Source organism: Cavia porcellus, unplaced genomic scaffold, assembly GCF_034190915.1.
Source record: "Cavia porcellus strain 051 isolate PalLab524CR breed Dunkin Hartley unplaced genomic scaffold, mCavPor4.1 scaffold_7, whole genome shotgun sequence".
In the NCBI taxonomy this organism is placed as follows: Eukaryota; Metazoa; Chordata; class Mammalia; order Rodentia; family Caviidae; genus Cavia; species Cavia porcellus.
In genome coordinates, this window is record NW_026947490.1 from 69440226 (window position 1) to 69458756 (window position 18531).

Sequence of the window (18531 nt, forward strand, 5' to 3'; positions counted from 1 at the left end):
TTGTGAATGCAGGTATTGTCTGGAAGAATTTTACTCACCACCTCCGCGTTACTCAAGTCCAAAGTATCCCACATAAAACCCTGTGGCAAAGAATACGGTTCTTGACGTACATTGTCTTTGTCTGGCTCAATTGCACCATGAGAAGTTATGACTTCATCTGAAGATAGAGATGGAAAGACAGACAAAAGGAGAGGATATTAAATTACAAAGTATTCTGACAATCTCAAAAGATCAGTGACGCAGACATAATCAGATGTAGGATACTTGCGTTTCATGTAATCTTTTAAAATATGCTATTATTCAAGCTTCCTCTGAGTTAAAACAGGAAAAGTAGGTGGTGATGTCAAATGACTATTTCACTTGTTCAATCAAAGGGGAATCCTGTGTCACCCAGTGACAAAAGTGATGCTGTGAAGTTATAGGGATCTCTCAGCCTTAACCCCAGGCTGCAGATTGACTATACAGCATCACTGGGAGCAATGCAGGGCTGGTACATCAGCCACAGAGATGTTCACCTTTGAATCTTGGTGGTAAAGCACTTATCTGGTAGAAGTTGAGGTGCTGGGCTCAATCCTTAGCATCAAAGAAAAAAATTTACATTGCATTTCCACAAATCAGGGACAGGAACCTCTAACTACTCTGAGCAGCAAAACCTAAAATTCATTTCAAGGCTAGCTATTTCTCTCCATCTGTACTGCTAGAAATGTAGTTAAAGCCAAGTGTGGTCCAAGTCTCTAGTGATTTCCTTTGCAAAACTTTCCACATAGCTGACAAAAACCTTGGCTCTTCCTGTGGCTGTCACCTGCCTCACCCTTCTTGTGCCCTCCCTACCCTTGCCCCTCATCCTCTGGCCACACTGACCTTTCTCAGGCTTTCCCCAGCTCAGGGCCTTATTGTGCCTTCCCTCTGCTGAAGCCCTGCTCTTGGCTGTCACATGGATGGCCCCTGGGCAGTTATTACGTTCTCACAGCATCTTTCCCTGAGTAAAGCTTTTCCTACCTAAAGTATGTTCTCCCTCCAGTTCTGGGCTGGCTACCACTTGTTCTAATGCCACTACTGTTCCTAGGGTATTTAGTAACAGAGTCTTAGCAAACACTTGCTGACTGAAAGATCTTAGTGCCCAGTTCTTCTGATCATGGAGCTTTATGCAACAGGGTCTGTACCAGCTCCAATACCTCCAATTTAATTCCCTAACTTAGTTACTCTTCTGTTATGGTTTGGATCTAAACTGTATTCCCCAAAAGCTCATGTGTTCAGAGATGGAGTTTTTAGAAAGGGATTAGATTACAGACCTAGCTTCATCAATGGGTTAATCTACTGATGAGTTCATAGCTGAATGTGTTATTAGAAGGTGGGGCCTATCTGGAGAAAGTAGGTCATTGGGGAGTGCTTTTGAAGAGTATACCTTTTTCTCTAGCTCTTCCTTGCTCTCTCTGTGTTAGCTGCCGTAAGTAAACATGAGTTTTATTTCCTCACCATGCCTATCTGCCATATTTCTGCTTTGAAGCCAACACTATGGACTGATCCTGTGAAACCATGAGCCAAAATTAAGCTTTCCTCCTGTCTTAGTTACTTTTCTCATTGCTGACACAAAATATTGGATACCCAAAATTAAAGCAGGAAAGGTTTTATTTAGCTCATAGTTTGTAGAGGTTTCAGTCCAGGGCTCCAAGGCAGGGTGCCACATGGTAGAAGGGTAACAGAAGATGAACTCATGGTGGCAGAAGATAGCAAAAGCAAGAAGAGAGGAAGAGGGAGAGAGACAAGAATCCTCTATCCTTTATAGTATATGCAGGCTACCTATCCTAGGGTGGATACCATTCAGGCCCATAATCGTAGCATTAGACCATGAATCAATCATAAACTCTAGATTGAGTTACCTCTCAAAAGCCCCCTTCCATGACTACATGACACTTTGAGGGGACATCCAGACACAAATCATAATACCTCCTATAAGCTGTTATTATCAAGTACTATATTTTGGTCACAGTGATGAAAAACTGACCTACTTCATCTTCTCTGACTTCTAGCCAGCCCAAATGGCCAAATTCCCAGTCTCTCCCATACAGAGTCCCTTGTGACCACTTCTTAATCCTTGGCTCTTAACTATTATCTTTGGAACAGTCCCATTCCAGTTAGTAATGGAAGAGCACAGTGTATTTGGACTGAACTGGGACACCTCCTGGATAGACAGAAACGGTGAGGCAAAGACTCCTTGATTTCTAAGTGTTGCCCCCAGTGTTAGGCTCACTCTTTCCCTATCAGTCTGGTTTCCCTCTTCTGTCAGGGCCTCTGACTGAACAGTGATGTACACTAAAAATTCTAGAAAGTGAAGAATCAAGTAAGGACTTAAGGAGAGGAGCAAAGTAAAATGAATTACTTTCCAAAGGGGTATTCTGCGGTTCAGTACTGGCTAGAAGTGGTTTTTCCAAGAGATGGGCCAGAAGCTTAGTTACAGCATTCAGACAAACCCAACAGATTTAGATCAATAAATCTAGATTTTCTTAGGTAATGGTTATCTGATTCAGAGCTACTCAGAATCCTGTAAATTTATGCTAAAGAATCTTCATTTGTTATTAAACTATTTCTACAACCTGAACTAAAACGCAAGCAAAGATGCATTTTTTCTTTCTTTCTTTGCACTGCTTGGAACGGAACCTAGGACTTTACTCATGCTAGGGAAGTGCCCTGCTGCTGAGCTATACCTAGTCCTTCTTTCTCCTTTCCACCCAGTCAGAAGTTTGCTCCTTTTAAAACACTGGAGTAAGTATGGATAGGAAAGGAGCTATGGTTTCAAAAGTTCAAGAATATCTGAAAGCATAGAGAAGGATTGCTCAGCAATTTATATTTAACAAAAATGAATTATTTGTAGGTAGCTAGGCTATTTAGAGTTTCAGGTAGCAATTAACCTTTTATGTAATACTAATCCAAATCCCAAATAATCAAGAAATAAAAAAGCAGAAATAGTTATATAGGATCTTCATACACACGTAAGACAAAGTAGGAGACTTCTGTTGTAATGCATTTTAAATATTTTTATGACATCATGCCATCATCTATTTTTGTGTAAATTAGGATTCTGGAAACTGATCTGGTAAGAGTCTAAGTAAGCGTACCACAGAGTGGCACAATGCCAAGGAAGAAGTATCCTGTGATGGACTAAAGTCATACACAGTCTTTGAATCCTGCTCTTGTGATGCCAAACAGTGCTGGGCTGATGCTATCAACACCATGATGAGTGTTCAGAAACCTTTTGTTAAATGGTGTGAAACTGTTTATTTCAGTAATTATTAGCACACACATCTTCAGAATACTTTGGAATAACTACAGAGTGAAAATGACAAAAGTTCACATGTAAGAAGAACTCTGTTATGACATATCTAGATGTTGTCCCAAAGCCTTATGACCTCATAAGTGGGACTTGTGGGAGGTGGCTGGATCTAGGATGTGTGATATTGGGATTAAGGGTATGTGATAACTAAATTGGTTTACCACAGTTCTGGGTATGAACAATGGGAGGATCTACCCTGGGTGAGGTGGCACCAACCAATAGGTTTGTAGCCTGGATAGGATAAAAGGAATAGGGAGGCTGCTGCTTACTGCCCCTGCCTGCCCTGCCATGGACCGCTTCTCCACTGCTATGCCACTTTGCCTTGAAGCCAGCCAACTATGGACTGACACCTCTATAAACTGTAAGGTAAAACAAATCTTTTCCTCCTTGATTTGTGGGTGTGTCAGGTATTTTGTCCCAGCAATGCGAAAGTAACTAAGAGAAACATCATGAAGCTCAAAGGTAAAACGGAAGCGTCAGAGAAGAATCATGTGTGAGTGAGCATGTGCATGTGTATAGACTTTATATATGATATGTAATTTAGTATCACAATTCAAGAGTAAAGAAATAGGATATTGTAACAGGAATAGCAGTTGACTAAAATCATTGTTAGTGAAATCCAATGTCATTACCTAACATTTATTTCAAGAAGACTAATATGAACTTTGTGCAATTTTTAATCTATGATAAGACACAAATAATATAAGTGAAATAAAGTCTCCCTTGGTTTTTTTTAAAATTGTCAATCTATCCTATCTTGTTTTAGAAACAAACAAACACACAGAAGCACTTACTTAGTTTGGGTACTGGCTGTGTGTCCCAAAACTGGTATCTGCGTTTGGCTGCCTCATCAATGTTCCTGGCCGGGCCCTGGCATGCTGACAGCAGCTCCACTGCTCTCTGGATATCCTGCAGCTTCTGCATGGGGATGGTCGCATTCTGCAAAAGTGAAGACACAGACACACAGGACATGACTCAAGCCTATAATCCCTAAACACTGCCCAGCTTCCTTGAGGCTTGCTCTACGCCATGGCTCCAGGATGGTAATGTATGAGGAGAGAAGCAAACACATTATTACAGGTAACAGTTATATACCTGAACAGGCCCTGGGCTTGGGAAATCTACAGTAAATTGAAGCACACTAGCTTCAGGTCCAACCCATCTGCAATGGCCCCACCAGTGCTGCTCAGTGAAGGGAAGCCAACAGGAGACACATGCAGGGCGTGCATTTCTGTCACACAGCAGCCAGCAGCCACCAGTCTCAAGAGCACTGTTAGGGTGCATGCTCAGTGGCTGTGATGGGGAACAAATGAGGCAGACAGAAGCTTTGTTCATTAAAAGAAGGAGAAAAAAGGAAGAAAAAGAAATCTGAACTTAGCGCTGGGCTGTGAGGAGAAGGGTATGGAAGGAAGCTCTCACCAAGCCCCTCCTTTCCTCACAAACCACAACCAGCCCTTTCCTAACTAGTGCTCATGGGGACAGAGCCTCCAAGAAAAGGTGGCAAGTAGCTCCTCTGTCAATCCTGACTCTTAGCACCTAAACATAGTCTCAATCTATAAAATACAAAATACCTTTACATTTTAAAGTTTTCTTCTCAAAGTCAATATTCCTTTCACCTCTTTGAAGATTTTCCCTAGCTTTTTTATGAATTTCTCAAATAATTTAAGATAGCAGTGAACAGGACTGAATATGGAAATCAGTGACTTTTTAATATGCAAAATAAGAAGTTTTAGAGTGTTTTATTTTTTCCCCCAGTAATAGGAATTGAGCTTGGGGTCTTATATATAGAGCTATATCCCTAGCCCTCACCCCTTTTATGTTTTGACAGAATCTCACTAGGTTGCTTAGACTGGACTTGAACTCACAACCCTCCTGCCTCAGTTTTTCACAGTACTGGGATAATAGGTATGTGCCACAACACCCAGATAAAGTTTTAGAATTTTTGATACCATTCAAAAAATATTCTTCACTGCAATTTGAAAGTTTTTAGAAAAAAATTTCAGAAGCCTTTGGTTCTACTGTAAGTCAACACATAAGAACATGAGGGAAAGGTACAATTGCCATTCTGGTGGCTACTAAACAGTGATTCTGGAATTGTGCTCGACTTCGAATCTAAAATCTGTGGCCTGGAACAAACTATTTTAACCTGGGAAGCTTAACCATTTGATGTAACACAAAACAGGGTTTACTGAACACAGATTGTCCAGTGGTTGCTTTATTCCGTAGGTTTTGTTAGGGTTCTTGATATTGAAGTGACTCAGTATACAAACTCCTGAAGTCTAACTAGGGGCAAGTTAAAAGTTTCATGACTCTACCCAGAAGTCTGATGGCATATCATGATTACCAGAATTTTGCGAATTGTTTACCTTACGTACTGATTGAGATCAGTATCAGAAGGATGGCATCTTAATGATACATATATATTTAACAAAATACTATTCCTGTCCTAATACATTGTACCTTTAGATTATTTCTTTTGCTTGAGTCTCTTTTGAGCCTTCAACATTGTAAGTGGCTGATTTCTAGGAAAATAAAATTCATATCCATTTGGTCTCTCTACAACATAATCTATTAAGAGATCTTATAAGTTCAATAGGAACTGAAATCACAGCACAGTTCAATTAATATTTGAAGCTGGGAGTGGTGGTACACACTTGTAATCCCAGCACTTGGGAGGCTGAGGCAGGAGGATTGCTGTGAGTTCAAACTCAGCCTGGACTACAAAGTGAGTTTAAGGCCAGCCTGAACTTCATAGTGAAACTTTGTCTCAAAACAAAACAGAAAAAAAAAAGTTGAGCATTTCAGTTTAGCTTAAAAAGGCAAAGGAAGGGTCAGGCTCATAAAAATATATCTACAAGGTCTACAGTGAATTTGTCATGGTAATTTTATTTTCCTGGGAGTCGATTTGATCTTCTGGCTTCTGTTTTGCAGGAAACATGGATCAGCCTCTTTGTTCCAGACACTAGTGAAACTCCAGCTCCAAGAGAAAGCCCCTAGAGGGGTTTATATCCTACCTACCTTCCATCATTAGTCTGACTCACATTAGGTCCTCTCAATGTGAAATGACCATTGGTGAAACACTCATATTCTAATGCTCACTACTTAAATGATTTCTGCAAGTAGGTTCAGCTAAGCACTATTTCCAACATATGGTGACAAAGAACTAAGGAAAACGCAGCAGTGATAAATTCTTTTTAACACCTTACCCTTTTGCGATGCTAGGAATCAAACTCAGAGCCTTGAACACACTAGGTAAGTACTCTAAAACTGCTACACTACCAGCCTTACGAGGAATTCTTAAACCTATCCATTTAACTTCCATAGCAGCCCCAGTGGGGGAGAAAGGTCAGGTGTGTATCAGTTAACTGCCTACCATTCTATTCCTATGTAAGAGGTAGTACAGTGTTCCTCTTTTCTTGTTTGTTCCTTATTGAATACTAAATATTGACTCTACTCTTCACTTTTGGGGGGGGTGTATGCGGGAGATAGGGTCCTGCTATGTAGTTCAGAGTGGCCTTAAACTCACTCTGTAATCAAGGCTGTCCTTGAACTTGTGATCCTCCTGCCTCAGTCTCCTAAGTGCTGGGATTACAGGCTATACACTACCATGCCTGGCACTTCACCCATTATTTTGCAAATTTAATTCCTTGAAAAAAACATCCAAGTTTTCTACCACTAAAAAGTATATAAAAAGGAGTTAGGGATGTAGCTCTGTGGTAGAGCACCTGCATAGCCTGCCTGAGGCCGGGGTTCAATCCCCAGTACCACTGAACAGAAAAGAAAAGTCTGTATAAATTCAGCCAGCCAAGTGTGGCAATGCATACCTGTAAGTCTAGTTACTGGGGAGGATGAGGTAGGGAGCTCACAAGTTAAAGGCCAGCCTGAGCAACTCTGCAAGACCTTACTAAAATAAACAAGGGCTGCAATATTGCACAGTACTCCCTGGGTTCAAACCTTAGTACTGGGAAAAAAAGAATGACCAGAATATTCTCTAACTATGGTCCACTATAAATTATGGAGTAATATGGACTAGCTGGCCTACATTTAAGGGGAAAAGGCCTAGTTTTCAGAAAATACACTGGAGAAAAGCCCACATGAAAACACTGTTGACTTGTTCCTAGTTTAAAAAACAAAAGACCCCTCTCTACCCACAATGCTGGCAGTGCTTCTGCTTTTGCTGGTTTTAGTTTCTCATCAGTGACTAGCCATGAAGGCAGGGCTGCACATCCCTAGGCACAGAGGATGGGTAGGAGTTGATGGCAGTGGCAGAAGCAGGAATGAGAAAGAAGCCTACCCCTGCAGGTATGTGATGCCATGAGGACCCAACAAAGTGACACTGAGAAATGAGAAGAGTGGTTTGTAGGCCTGTGGTGGGCTCCTCTGGGTCCTTGGAAATTATGTTTAGTGAGCAGAGCATGGGTTACCTGAGAACCACTGAAAAGCTAGGGAGAAAAATTCCACCTTATTTCTCCCTGCAAATTCAGGCAGAGCAAAACTGGGGTGAGTAGTTTTTCTTCTCAGTAAAGCCTACTCCTTTCAAACAACTAATTGTAAAAACAAACCACCCTCAAGACTTATTCAATATGATCTAATGTACATTTCCATAAGAAAAAATATTTAAGCCTACAAAACTTGCATAATGGTAATATGTACCATGCAGACAGTGCTTTGTAATACGAAACTCTTTAATATGACCTCTCTTTAATTTCATGATAGTCCACAAACTGGGGAGAAGCAGACTTTACAAATGGGTTTAAGGAGCTACCTCAGGCACAGGCATATATAGTAAAGGAACCAGGGCCAACCTCAAAGTCTTGGCCATTTCTGTAACACCAGACATAACCTAGGAAAACTAATCTGGATCTGCAATCACCTATCATGAGCAGGGTCCTAGGTTCAATCTCAAGTACTGCAAAAAATTGAAAGATAATTTAAAATCATCTTTACTCCACTGCCTTTTTTTTTTTTGTAGCCAGAATGCTATCAGATCCACTGCCCTTTTAATTCTGCCCCTTTCTTTTCGTTCTGGGTTGTGTTTCCCAGGGGCCAGCATCCAAGCGCAGTGTCCTCCGCCAGCACGAAAGGGATCAATCAGTCCCACAGACAGTGGTGGCTGTCATCTTCTCTGCCAGGCAGCTACACCCCACAAACAACCAGAAACAGGGCTCAGCTGGATAGTCTGATTTAGTCTAGGATGGGTGTTTCTTCGGGGAGAGTGTGAGATGTCCCCTCCCTTGGTGACAGAATGAGAAATGGTCACTGAAGACTGTTCTGATTCACAGTCAACATGAAACTTACCTGTGGCTGCTCCTGCTGAAATCTGCTGCCAGATGGCGTTGTGCTATGCCGGTAATTAGACAGACACCCAGAAAAATTAAAATGTGTGAATATCTTCTGAACTGTATATAAGTCATCAAATAAATATTAAGTATAACATCAAAAAACAAAAACCTAACAAGCTCAGAGGGAGACTTTCTTTCATAACTATACTAAAGCACTAAGCTGAGGGAAATGTAGGAAGGACAGACACATACATACACACACGTGCTTACACGCACAAACAGGCAATATGCACCTCCCAGTCCTGTGGCTGCCACAACAGGCTGAGTATTAGAGCCACACCACAATCATGATAGAAGGCTAACACATATCAGCTAGCCCAAACCTACTCGTGTGTCTGTGAGGAACTACAGGGCTCTTACTTTTGAAGGCTGATGAATTTTAATCTCCTGGGAATCAGATGCAGAGTCAGACTTTGTGCCTCCAGAATTTGGCTTCTCTTTTTTTCTCTTCTGTTTCTTCTTTTTCTTTTTGGCTCCCAAATCCCCTCCAGGACTTCTGTAAGAAATGCAAGGAGGGTACAAAATCACAGAAAAAAGTCATTATGTGAAATTGAGTTGTATAAAATTAATCATGCTATACACATGTTATCCACAGCAAAAAAATGACTATTCAGATATAAGCGGGGAATTAAACGTAGATTAAAGAGTCACAGCAAGAAAACATGGTTGATATTCAGTCATAATGGAGGTGATAGAATTCATGGGAGTAGGAAAATAGCTATAAATCACATTTTCTAACTAAAATCAAAGAGCTTTCACAGATCACTATTTTACTAGTCTATTTTTTATTCAATCTTTTAAGGGAGGGGTATATGTAAAAAGGTCTATTATAAGCATCTCATGCACCGCTTGGGGACAACAAACCACTAATTTTTTTTTTTTCTTTTTCATTGCTGGTGATCAAGGTCTCACACAGGCTGGGCAAGAATGCTGTCCCTAAACTGGTAATGTTTGTAATCTTGAAGCAACAGAAACCAAAGAAACTACTTTTTTTGTATACAAGTAAATTTTTCCTGATAAAGGTTTTTTACAATAAAAAGAAAAACAATAAAACACCCTAAATAACAAAAACATTAACTGGTAAAATGTTCAGTTTAGAACTCTTGTCCTTCCATTACTATTATCTTCTAAAAAGAAAAAAGGAAAGTGAAAGTTCTTGCCCTAGGATAGATTACTGTAATTATGGCACTGGTCTAACATGGTAGAAGGCCAAAGCAAAAACACTCACCCTCATGACTACTTCCTCCTCCTTCCCTTTCGGTCTTGATTGCAACTTCCTTTCCCGAGTGCACAAAGAAAATTCCAACCAGTTCCTTGCACATCACCAATGCCCATCCCATGTAGCACTTCTGATCAGAGGTCATATAACTCTCTGCTCCCTCTGTATCTGGTCAGAGGAGAAAGCCAAATCTCCACGAGTTGTGGGCCTCTCTGACAGGCCCACAATAAAGGCCACTTTCTCTTTCCTTTTCTTCTCTATTGCACCAGAAAACCCTAACATTTTGGTGCCAAAACCCAGGAATTGTCAGAGTGCATTAGCTCCTGGGAGTCACCCCCAGTTTTGAGCTCCCCTGCCTACAAGGCACCCTTTGTTCCTCCAAGACCTGCCTATTTGCTGTTGTTAGCCTGCATCCAACAAAGATACATCTCATTTGTTATAGGTGAGCTATCATTCTGTCTGGGGTTTTCTGTCTCAATTTCTCAGTCTATAACAGCTCTCACGCTCTTTGGGTAACCAAGGCAGAGCCGTTCTCAGCTTTAGAAATTCGTAAGCTCACTTCAGAAAATCTGTTGACATCTCTGGACAAAGATAGCAGCTCTCACATTCCTTGAGCAAGACAGCCCAAAGCAGAACTGTTACCTTCCTGTCCTCTGGGACTACCCACCTCTGCACACTCAGTGACAGCTGATGAGAAGGTGTTGGGAACTTCCGTGTTACACTCTCAAAACAGGTGATGATGTTTTTTGATCAGTGTGACCCAGGACAGCTCTCACACACCTTGGGCAGGGCTAACGCTCTTACATTTTGAGGCAGAGTTGTTCTCTGGGCTCACCTTTAATTTGGTCACTATGGGAAATACCATTCCCTGTCCCCCAAAAAATACACCTCTGGGGTTCTTGGCCTCAGAAAGGCCATAAAACCCAAAAACTTACCAGCTGGATAGCCGCCCATGGCCTAAAGGGGGCACATTTGACCCCTTTATCCTTCAAGATTTATGTAACTTTTGTCACAAGTGGTGGCAAGTTGGTAGAAATCACTTATGTCCAGGCCTATTTCACTTTGAGGATGTGTTCTTCTCTCATTCAGTCATGTACGGCAGCCCAAGTACTTCTGGCCACTCTACTCCACCAAGATCTCTCCCTTTCTCCCCACCAGACTCCTTAGACGATGCGCCTCCTGTCTTTATTGCCTCTCCTCCATATCGCCAAGCCCAAATCCTTTGATCTTCTTAATAGAAGTTTCCTCACCCCTGCTTCATCCTCTCCCCTTTCCTCACCCCCTGCAGTCTCTAATTGTTTACTTCCTCTCTCCAATCAATCGCAGACTCCTTAATCCCCTCAACCTGAGCTACCTATCCCATTGGATGGCCCCACTTCCTCTATCCCCTCTACTCCCATCGCCATTCTCCTCCCTGGCTCACCATACTCAGTTTCTTGCGTTTCAGCTACCTAGTAGGCCACGTGGTGTTCTACTGCCATCTGTGGTCCCATGCCATGTGGTCCTCAGCAGCTATCTTGCTGCAGCTCACATGGAAGACAGCTACAATCTTGCAGTCCTCCACTATGTGACAGTCTGTCACCACCTTGTGAGAGAGACAGGGTAAATGGCTGCCATCTTGCAGTCCCTCATCATGTGTTCAGCAGCAGCCATCTTGTTGCAGGTTATATGATGACCATCACCATCTTATGCTCCCTCACTATATAACCAGCAGCAGTCATCTTGTTGTGGAACTCATGATAACCAGTTACAATCTTGTACTTCCCTGTTGCAGTGATGAGTGGCCATTTATGGTCAATCACTCTGTAATTGCCCACAGATGCCTTCTAGGTGGTTGGCTGCTGAGGGACCATCTATACCTCCCACTCCTCAACCTTTTCAGCCTCAATTCTTATTTCCCCTTTGGGAACAGGCTGGTCCAGAGGGAATAGTTTGTATTCATGTTCCTTTTTCCCTTGCCAACCTATCTCAGATCAACCATAAATTAGATTCCTTTTCTGTTAACTCATAAAATTACATTAGACAGTTTGAATTTGTAACTAATTGTTATTTCAAGGATGTTTATGTGACTCTGAACACCACCCTCAGCTCACAAGAGTGGGCTCAACTACAGCAAGCAGCTCAAGAGGAAGGCAATCATAGACACAAAGGAAATACTATTGAGAATGATCCTGGGCCTGCTGCGGTGCATGAACAGGACTCTAACTGGGATTACCAAAATGGAGAAGTTTCTTATTTTTTTATTAAAAAATTATTTAAAAAGAAGGAGATTAGGATGAAGGAGGACATAACAACATAATAACAGGACAGAAGAAAACAATTTAAGCAACATAGTGTTTCACCACAAGATAACCTGACATAACAGTAGCTACCATAGTGTCTCCTTCCTTGAAATATTTGAGTATAACTTCATATATTTATAGCAGCAAACACAACATGACAGTGTAAAACCATTCACGAGAATAAAAGTATTATAGGGTATTAATATAGAACCAACTAACAGAAAAGGAACAATGGTTTCTATATTATCTTCTTGTCATAAAAAATTTTGTTTATAGTATCACATATAAAATCCAGTAAAATACAACATGATAAACCAATACAGACAGAAGAACAAAAGCTTGGTGGGAATTCAAAACAAGATGATATTAAGTCAGCACTAGCTATTATATTGTCTTGTTTTCTTCAAAATAACTGTTCATACCATCACAGAAAATAAAATCAAACAACCCAGAATAAAACCATTCCAATTAATGAATGAAAACATTATAAGGCTTCAAAGCAATATAATGGGAAATCATGTTTACCACATACTTTTATATATTCTTACCATTTCTTACACTAGAGAAACTATTCGGTATTTATACATGTGATTGATTTGTTTCGCTTATAAGTATGGTCTCAAGCTGTGCCCATTTATAAATATCTCAATGTGATCATTCTTTATAGCTGAGTAGTACTCCATTGTATAAAAATACCACAAATTTTTTATCCATTCCTCAGTTGATGGACACTTAGGTTGTTTCCAAGATTAGCTATTAGAAATTGTGCTGCTATAAACATTGGTGCACATATAACACTGTGGTATGATGCTTTCAGTTCTTCGGGGAATATGCCTAGGAGTGGAATAGCTGGAACAATAGGACTTCCAATTCCAGCTTTTTGAAAAATCTTCAGACTGACTTCCACAATGGTTGCATTAGTCTACACTCCCACCAAAAGTACAGGAGAGTTCCTTTTCCCCCACAGCCTCTCCAGCATTTGTTGTTGATGGTTTTCTTGATCTTGGCCATTCTTTCAGGAGTGAGATGGAATCTCAGTGTGGTTTTAATTTGCATTTCTCTAATGAGTAATGATGATGAACATTTTTTCATGTATTTATTTGTCATTTGTATTTCTTCATCTGAGAAGTGTGTATTCATCTCAGATGCCCATTTTTGGATTAGATCTTTGAATTCTGGGGGTCTGATTTTTTTCAATTCTTTATCTGTTTTAGACAGAAGTCCTTTGTCTGAGGGACAGTTCACTAAGATTTTTTCCCAGTTTGTGGGTTTTCTTTTCACTATGCTGGAGATTTCTTTTGACATGAAGACACTTTTTAATAAGAGGTGACCCCAGTTATTGATTCTGGAAAGTATTTCCTGTGTGGTTTGAGTCCTGTTCATGAATTCTCTACTTACCCATATGTCTTCAAGGCTTTTACCCAATTTGTCTTCCAATAGATTCAGTGTTTCTGTTTTAATATTCAGATCTTTGATCCATTTAGATTTTAATTTAGTACATGGTGATAGGCATGGGTCTAGTTTTAATTTGTGGCATACGGAGAGTTGGTTTTTCCAATACCATTTATTAAAGAGACTGTCATTCTTCCAGTGAACACGTTTGGCCCCTTTATCAAAGATAAGGTGGTTCAGTGTGTAGCTTTGTAATATAACTTCAAGTCAGAGATTGTGATGCCTCCTGCCTTGCCTTTGCAATTCTAGGTCTCTTCTTGCTCCAGATGAATTTTAGGAGTGATTTCTCGAGATCTACAAGGTATGTTGATGTTATTTTTTATTGGAATTCCATTGAATCTGTATAAGAGTTTTGGGAGAATGGCCATTTTCACAATATTTATTCTTCCTATCCATGAGCAAGGGATGTCTTTCCACTTTCTGAAATCCTCTTCAATTTCTTTTTTTCAGTGAACTATAATCTTCCCTGTATAGGTCTTTCACTTCTTTTGTGACACTAATTCCTAAATATTTCATTTTTTTGGTTGCTATTGTGAAAGGTGTGGCTTCTTTTATTTCTGTCAGTGATTTTGTTGTTAGTGTATAGGAATGCTATCGATTTTTGAGTATTGATTTTGTATACAGCTACATTGCTGAATTTATTTCTTATATCTAAGAGCCTTTCAGTGGAGTTTTGGGGTTCTATGAAGAGTATCATGTCATCTACAAATCATGATAATTTAACTTCTTTTTCTGTCTTTACCCCTTTTATTTCTCTCTCTTGTCTAATTGCTCTGGCTAGTATTTCCAGTACTATATTAAATAGGAATGGTGACAAGGGACATCCTTGACATGTGCCTGATTTCAAAGTAAAGGCCTTCAATTTTTGGCCATTTAGTATGATGCTGGCTGTTGGTTTGTCATAAATGGCCTTTATTATATTGAGGTAAAGACCATCTCTTCCAATTTTCTGTAAGGTTCTTATCATAAATGAATGTTGGACCTTATCAAAAGCTTTTTCTGCATCTATAGAAATGATCATGTGATTCTTACTTTTGGCTTTATTGATATGGTGGATTACATTTATTGATTTATGTATGTTGAAGCATCCCTGCATGCCTAGGATGAATCCCACTTGGTCATGGTGTATAATCTTCTAGATGATTTGCTGCATCCTATTTGCCAGTATTTTATTGAGGATTTCTGCATCTGTGTTCACTAGGGAGACTGGTCTGTAGTTCTCTTTTTCAGTTGGGTCTTTCTCAGGTTTTGGTATTAGAGTAATATTTGCTTCCAGGAATGACTCAGAAAGGATTGCTTCCCTTTTAATTTCATTGAAGAGTATGAGGAGTGTCAGCATTCAGTCTTTGTATTTCTTGTAAAATTCCGCAGTGAATCCATCTGGGCCTGGGCTCTTCTTTGTAGGTACGGACTTAATTATGTTTTTAATTTCATTAATAGAGATTGGGTTATTCAGCAGTTTTACATCTTCTTGACCTAGCTTTGGTACTTCATATGTTTCTAGGAATCTGTCTATTTCTCCTGTGTTATCAAACCAATGAGGGTAGGTTTTCGAAATAGGTATTGATGATCTTCTGTTTTTCTACAGAGTCTGTAGTGATTTCGTCTTTTTCCTTCCTTATTGCATGAATTTGAGCTTTTCTTACCTTTTTAAAATAAGGATGGCTAGGGGTTTATCAATTTTATTAGTTCTTTCAAAGAATCAACTCTTTGATTCATTGATTCATTGGTGATCCGCCCCGCGTGGGGCGCCACTTGACCTGCCCCACGTTGGGCGCCACTTGACCCAGCCTGCGGACCAGTTTGTGGGTCTCACCTGGGTCTCACCTGGAGAGGGGATCGGGGATGGGGGCAGGGCAAGAGAAAAGAGAGATGGAGACAGGATGCGATTCCAATCGAGTCTCGTTTATTTCCAAAATGGCTACAACTTATATAGGGTGGGGGGCGGGCCAAGGGCAGGAAGAGGGCACAGAGTGTTATCTGATAGGTCATCATCACATCTGGATATATGACGTAAGCAGGAGAGGATTATGGGTAATGTAGGCGGACATGAGGATCATGGGAAATGTAGGCTGACACACAAAATGCCCTCAGGCAGGAGGGGCAGGGCAGCAGCAGCTATTCAAAGCTGCTCCCTACACATTGGATTGTTTTCTTAGTCTCTATTGCATTAATTTCTGCTCTGATTTTTATAATTTCTTCTCTTCTTTTGGCTTTGGGCTTGACTTACTCTTATTTTTCTAGATGTTTGAGGTGTCACATCTGATTGTTTACTTGTATTCGTTCTGTTTTCCTGATGTGGGAACTCAGTGCAATAAATTTTCCTCTGAGGACAGCTTCATTGCACCCCACAGATTCTGGTAAGTTGTATTTGTATTTTTGTTTGCTTTTAGGTATTGTTTTATTTCTTCTTTGATTTCCCCTGTAACCCACTGATTACTCAAGAGTGTGTTTCCATGTGTTTGTGGGATTTTTGCAGTATCTTTTATCATTAATTTCTAATTTCATGGCGCTTTGATCTGGTAACATGCAAGGGATAATTTCAACTCTTTTGCATTTATTTAAATATGTTCTGTGAGCTAATATATGGTCTATTTTAGAGAATGACCCATGTACTGCTGAGAAGAATGTGTATTCTGATGTTATTGGATGGAACACTCTGTATATGTCTATCAAATCCATTTGTTCACAGGTGTGATTCAGTTCTGTTATTTCTTTGCTGATTTTCTGTTTGGTTGATCTGTTCCTTGGTGTCAATGGTGTGTTAAGGTCTCCTGTTATAATTGTGTTACTGCTAATTTGGTTTTTCATTTCTGTTAATACTTGTTTTATATAACTGGGTGCTCTGGAATTTGGTGCAAATATATTTAAGATAGTTATCTCTTCCCTTAGAGATAACTAGAAGTTTTCCCCTAACCAGCATGTAATGACCTTCTTTATCTCTTCTGATCGTTATTGGTTTGAAGTTTACATTGTCTGCAAACACAATAGCTAACCCCGCTTTTTTGGGGGGGGGTCCCTATTGCATGAAATATTGTTTTCCATCCTTTGACTTTCAGTCTGTGAGTATCCTTTTGGGTTAGATGGGTTTCCTGTAGACAGCATATGGTTGGATGTTGTTTCTTGATCCATTCTGCCTGTCTGTTTTTTTTAATTGGTGCATTGAGACCATTTACATTAATGGTTATAACTGTTATATGTTGGTTTATTGTTGACATGTTATCTTTCTGCTGTTGCATCTTTATCTTTCTGTTAATTGTCTGCTTTGCTTAGTGGTTTTTTCCTAAGTGTATCTAAACTGTCTTTTAGTATTCTTTGTGTGGTGATCATGGTTCTTCATGGTGATCATGAAGTTCTTTACCTGTTCTTGGTCATGGAAGTATCTTTTTTCTCCATCCATTTTGAAGGACAGTTTTGCAGGGTATATCAGTCTAGGTTGGAAATCATTTTCCTTTAGGAACTGAAATACTTCATTCCATTCTCTTCTTGACTTTATTTTTTTGTGTTGAGAAGTCTGCTGTGATTCTGATAGGTTTTCCTTTATAGGTGATCTCATCTGTCTTTTCTCTCTGACACCTTTTAATATTTTATTCTTTTGTTGAAATTCTGGGATGGTGATTGTTATATGTCTGGGTGTAGTTTTATTTTGGTTATGGCTATTTGGAGTTCTATATGCTTCACTGATTCTGATATCAGTTTCCAATCTCATGTTTGGGAAATTTTCAGCTATTGCTTCTCTAAATATCCTCTTGACATCCTTTATGTTGTCCCCTTCTTTTTCATTTATCCCTATTAATCTTATATTGTTTTTCGTTGCATCATCTTACAGCTGTTGAATTGTTATTTCCTGATTTCTTGCTATTTTTAAAAGATCTTTCCTTTCCTGTTCACTAGCTGCAATCTTGTCTTCGAGGTCTGAAATTCTATCTTCACTTTCATTGAGGCTGTTTTTACAGTTTTCAATGGAATTTTTGATTTCCTGTATATCTCTTTGCATCTAGTTTATGTATTCTGTTTCTTATATTGTTCATCCAGGGATTCTACCTTTTTGTTTAGTTCCTCCAATTTTTTTAACTGTGTCTTCTTTAGATACATTCAGCATCTCTTTCATTTCTTTTATCATTTCTTCTTTTACCTCGGAGATTATTTCTAGTTTGAATTCCTTTAAAGCTTCCTGGAGTTGCTTCTTTATTTCAGTTGCTATTTTGTCCAATATTTCAGGTGTATGGCATATGTTTTCTTCTATGTACATAGCTCCTAAGATTTCTTGGGATGAACTGGAGGTTTGAGATTGCATTTTGGTCTTTCACTTTGTCACTTTCCTATATTTCTGTGCCTCAAGTGTTGTTCCAAGGCTTCCTCTGGATGTGTTGGAAATTGTCTCCTATGCCCTAGGCGCCTGGGACTGAATGGAGGTTGCTTAGCCTTGTCCATTTAGGCCCACACGGCCTCCCATGCCACCTTCAGTGTTCCAGGCAGTTGGGCAGGCACCTATCCACTGTGGATGATGGGTTAAAGCTCTCCCTGGGCAAAGACCAATGCCCTGGAACTCACTTCACCTGCTGTCAAATCCCGCAATTGAAGAAGGTCACTGGGCATAATATAGTTGGTCCACAAAACCTCCCAAGGCTAGTCTAGTGTGGCTAGGCTCTGGACAGGTCCTTGAGCTCTGGAAGAGATGATCTTAAAGTGTCCCGGGACTCGGGGTGGTGTGCAGATTACCCCAGCTTCCAGCTGAGTTTCCCGGTTTGGAAGAAGGTCACTGGGCATGTCCTGGGCATGCCTGAAACCTGCCAAGCGCAGCCTAGTGTGGCTGGACTCTGGGCGGGTCCTTGAGCTCTGGAAGAGATGATCTTAAAGTCTTCCCGGGGCTTGGGATGACACATTTACTTACCTGAGCTGCCA

At 40.2% G+C, this 18531-nt stretch overlaps 1 protein-coding gene across 4 annotated transcripts in view; it reads right to left on the reverse strand.

Annotated features, from left to right (window-relative positions):
* Window positions 1–18531, reverse strand: part of Nmt2 (N-myristoyltransferase 2) — a 63579-nt gene that overhangs the window by 13873 nt on the left and 31175 nt on the right. For 3 of the 4 annotated variants that reach the window (XM_063253805.1, XM_063253806.1, XM_063253804.1), the window contains 4 exons: window positions 9034–9169; window positions 8630–8672; window positions 4126–4270; window positions 39–157 (listed from right to left, as the gene is read on the reverse strand). In XM_063253805.1, the coding sequence (XP_063109875.1) occupies window positions 39–157; window positions 4126–4270; window positions 8630–8672; window positions 9034–9169 (443 nt within the window). The remainder of the gene's footprint in view (window positions 1–38; window positions 158–4125; window positions 4271–8629; window positions 8673–9033; window positions 9170–18531) is intronic. The other variant, XM_023561190.2, reaches the window with a different exon arrangement.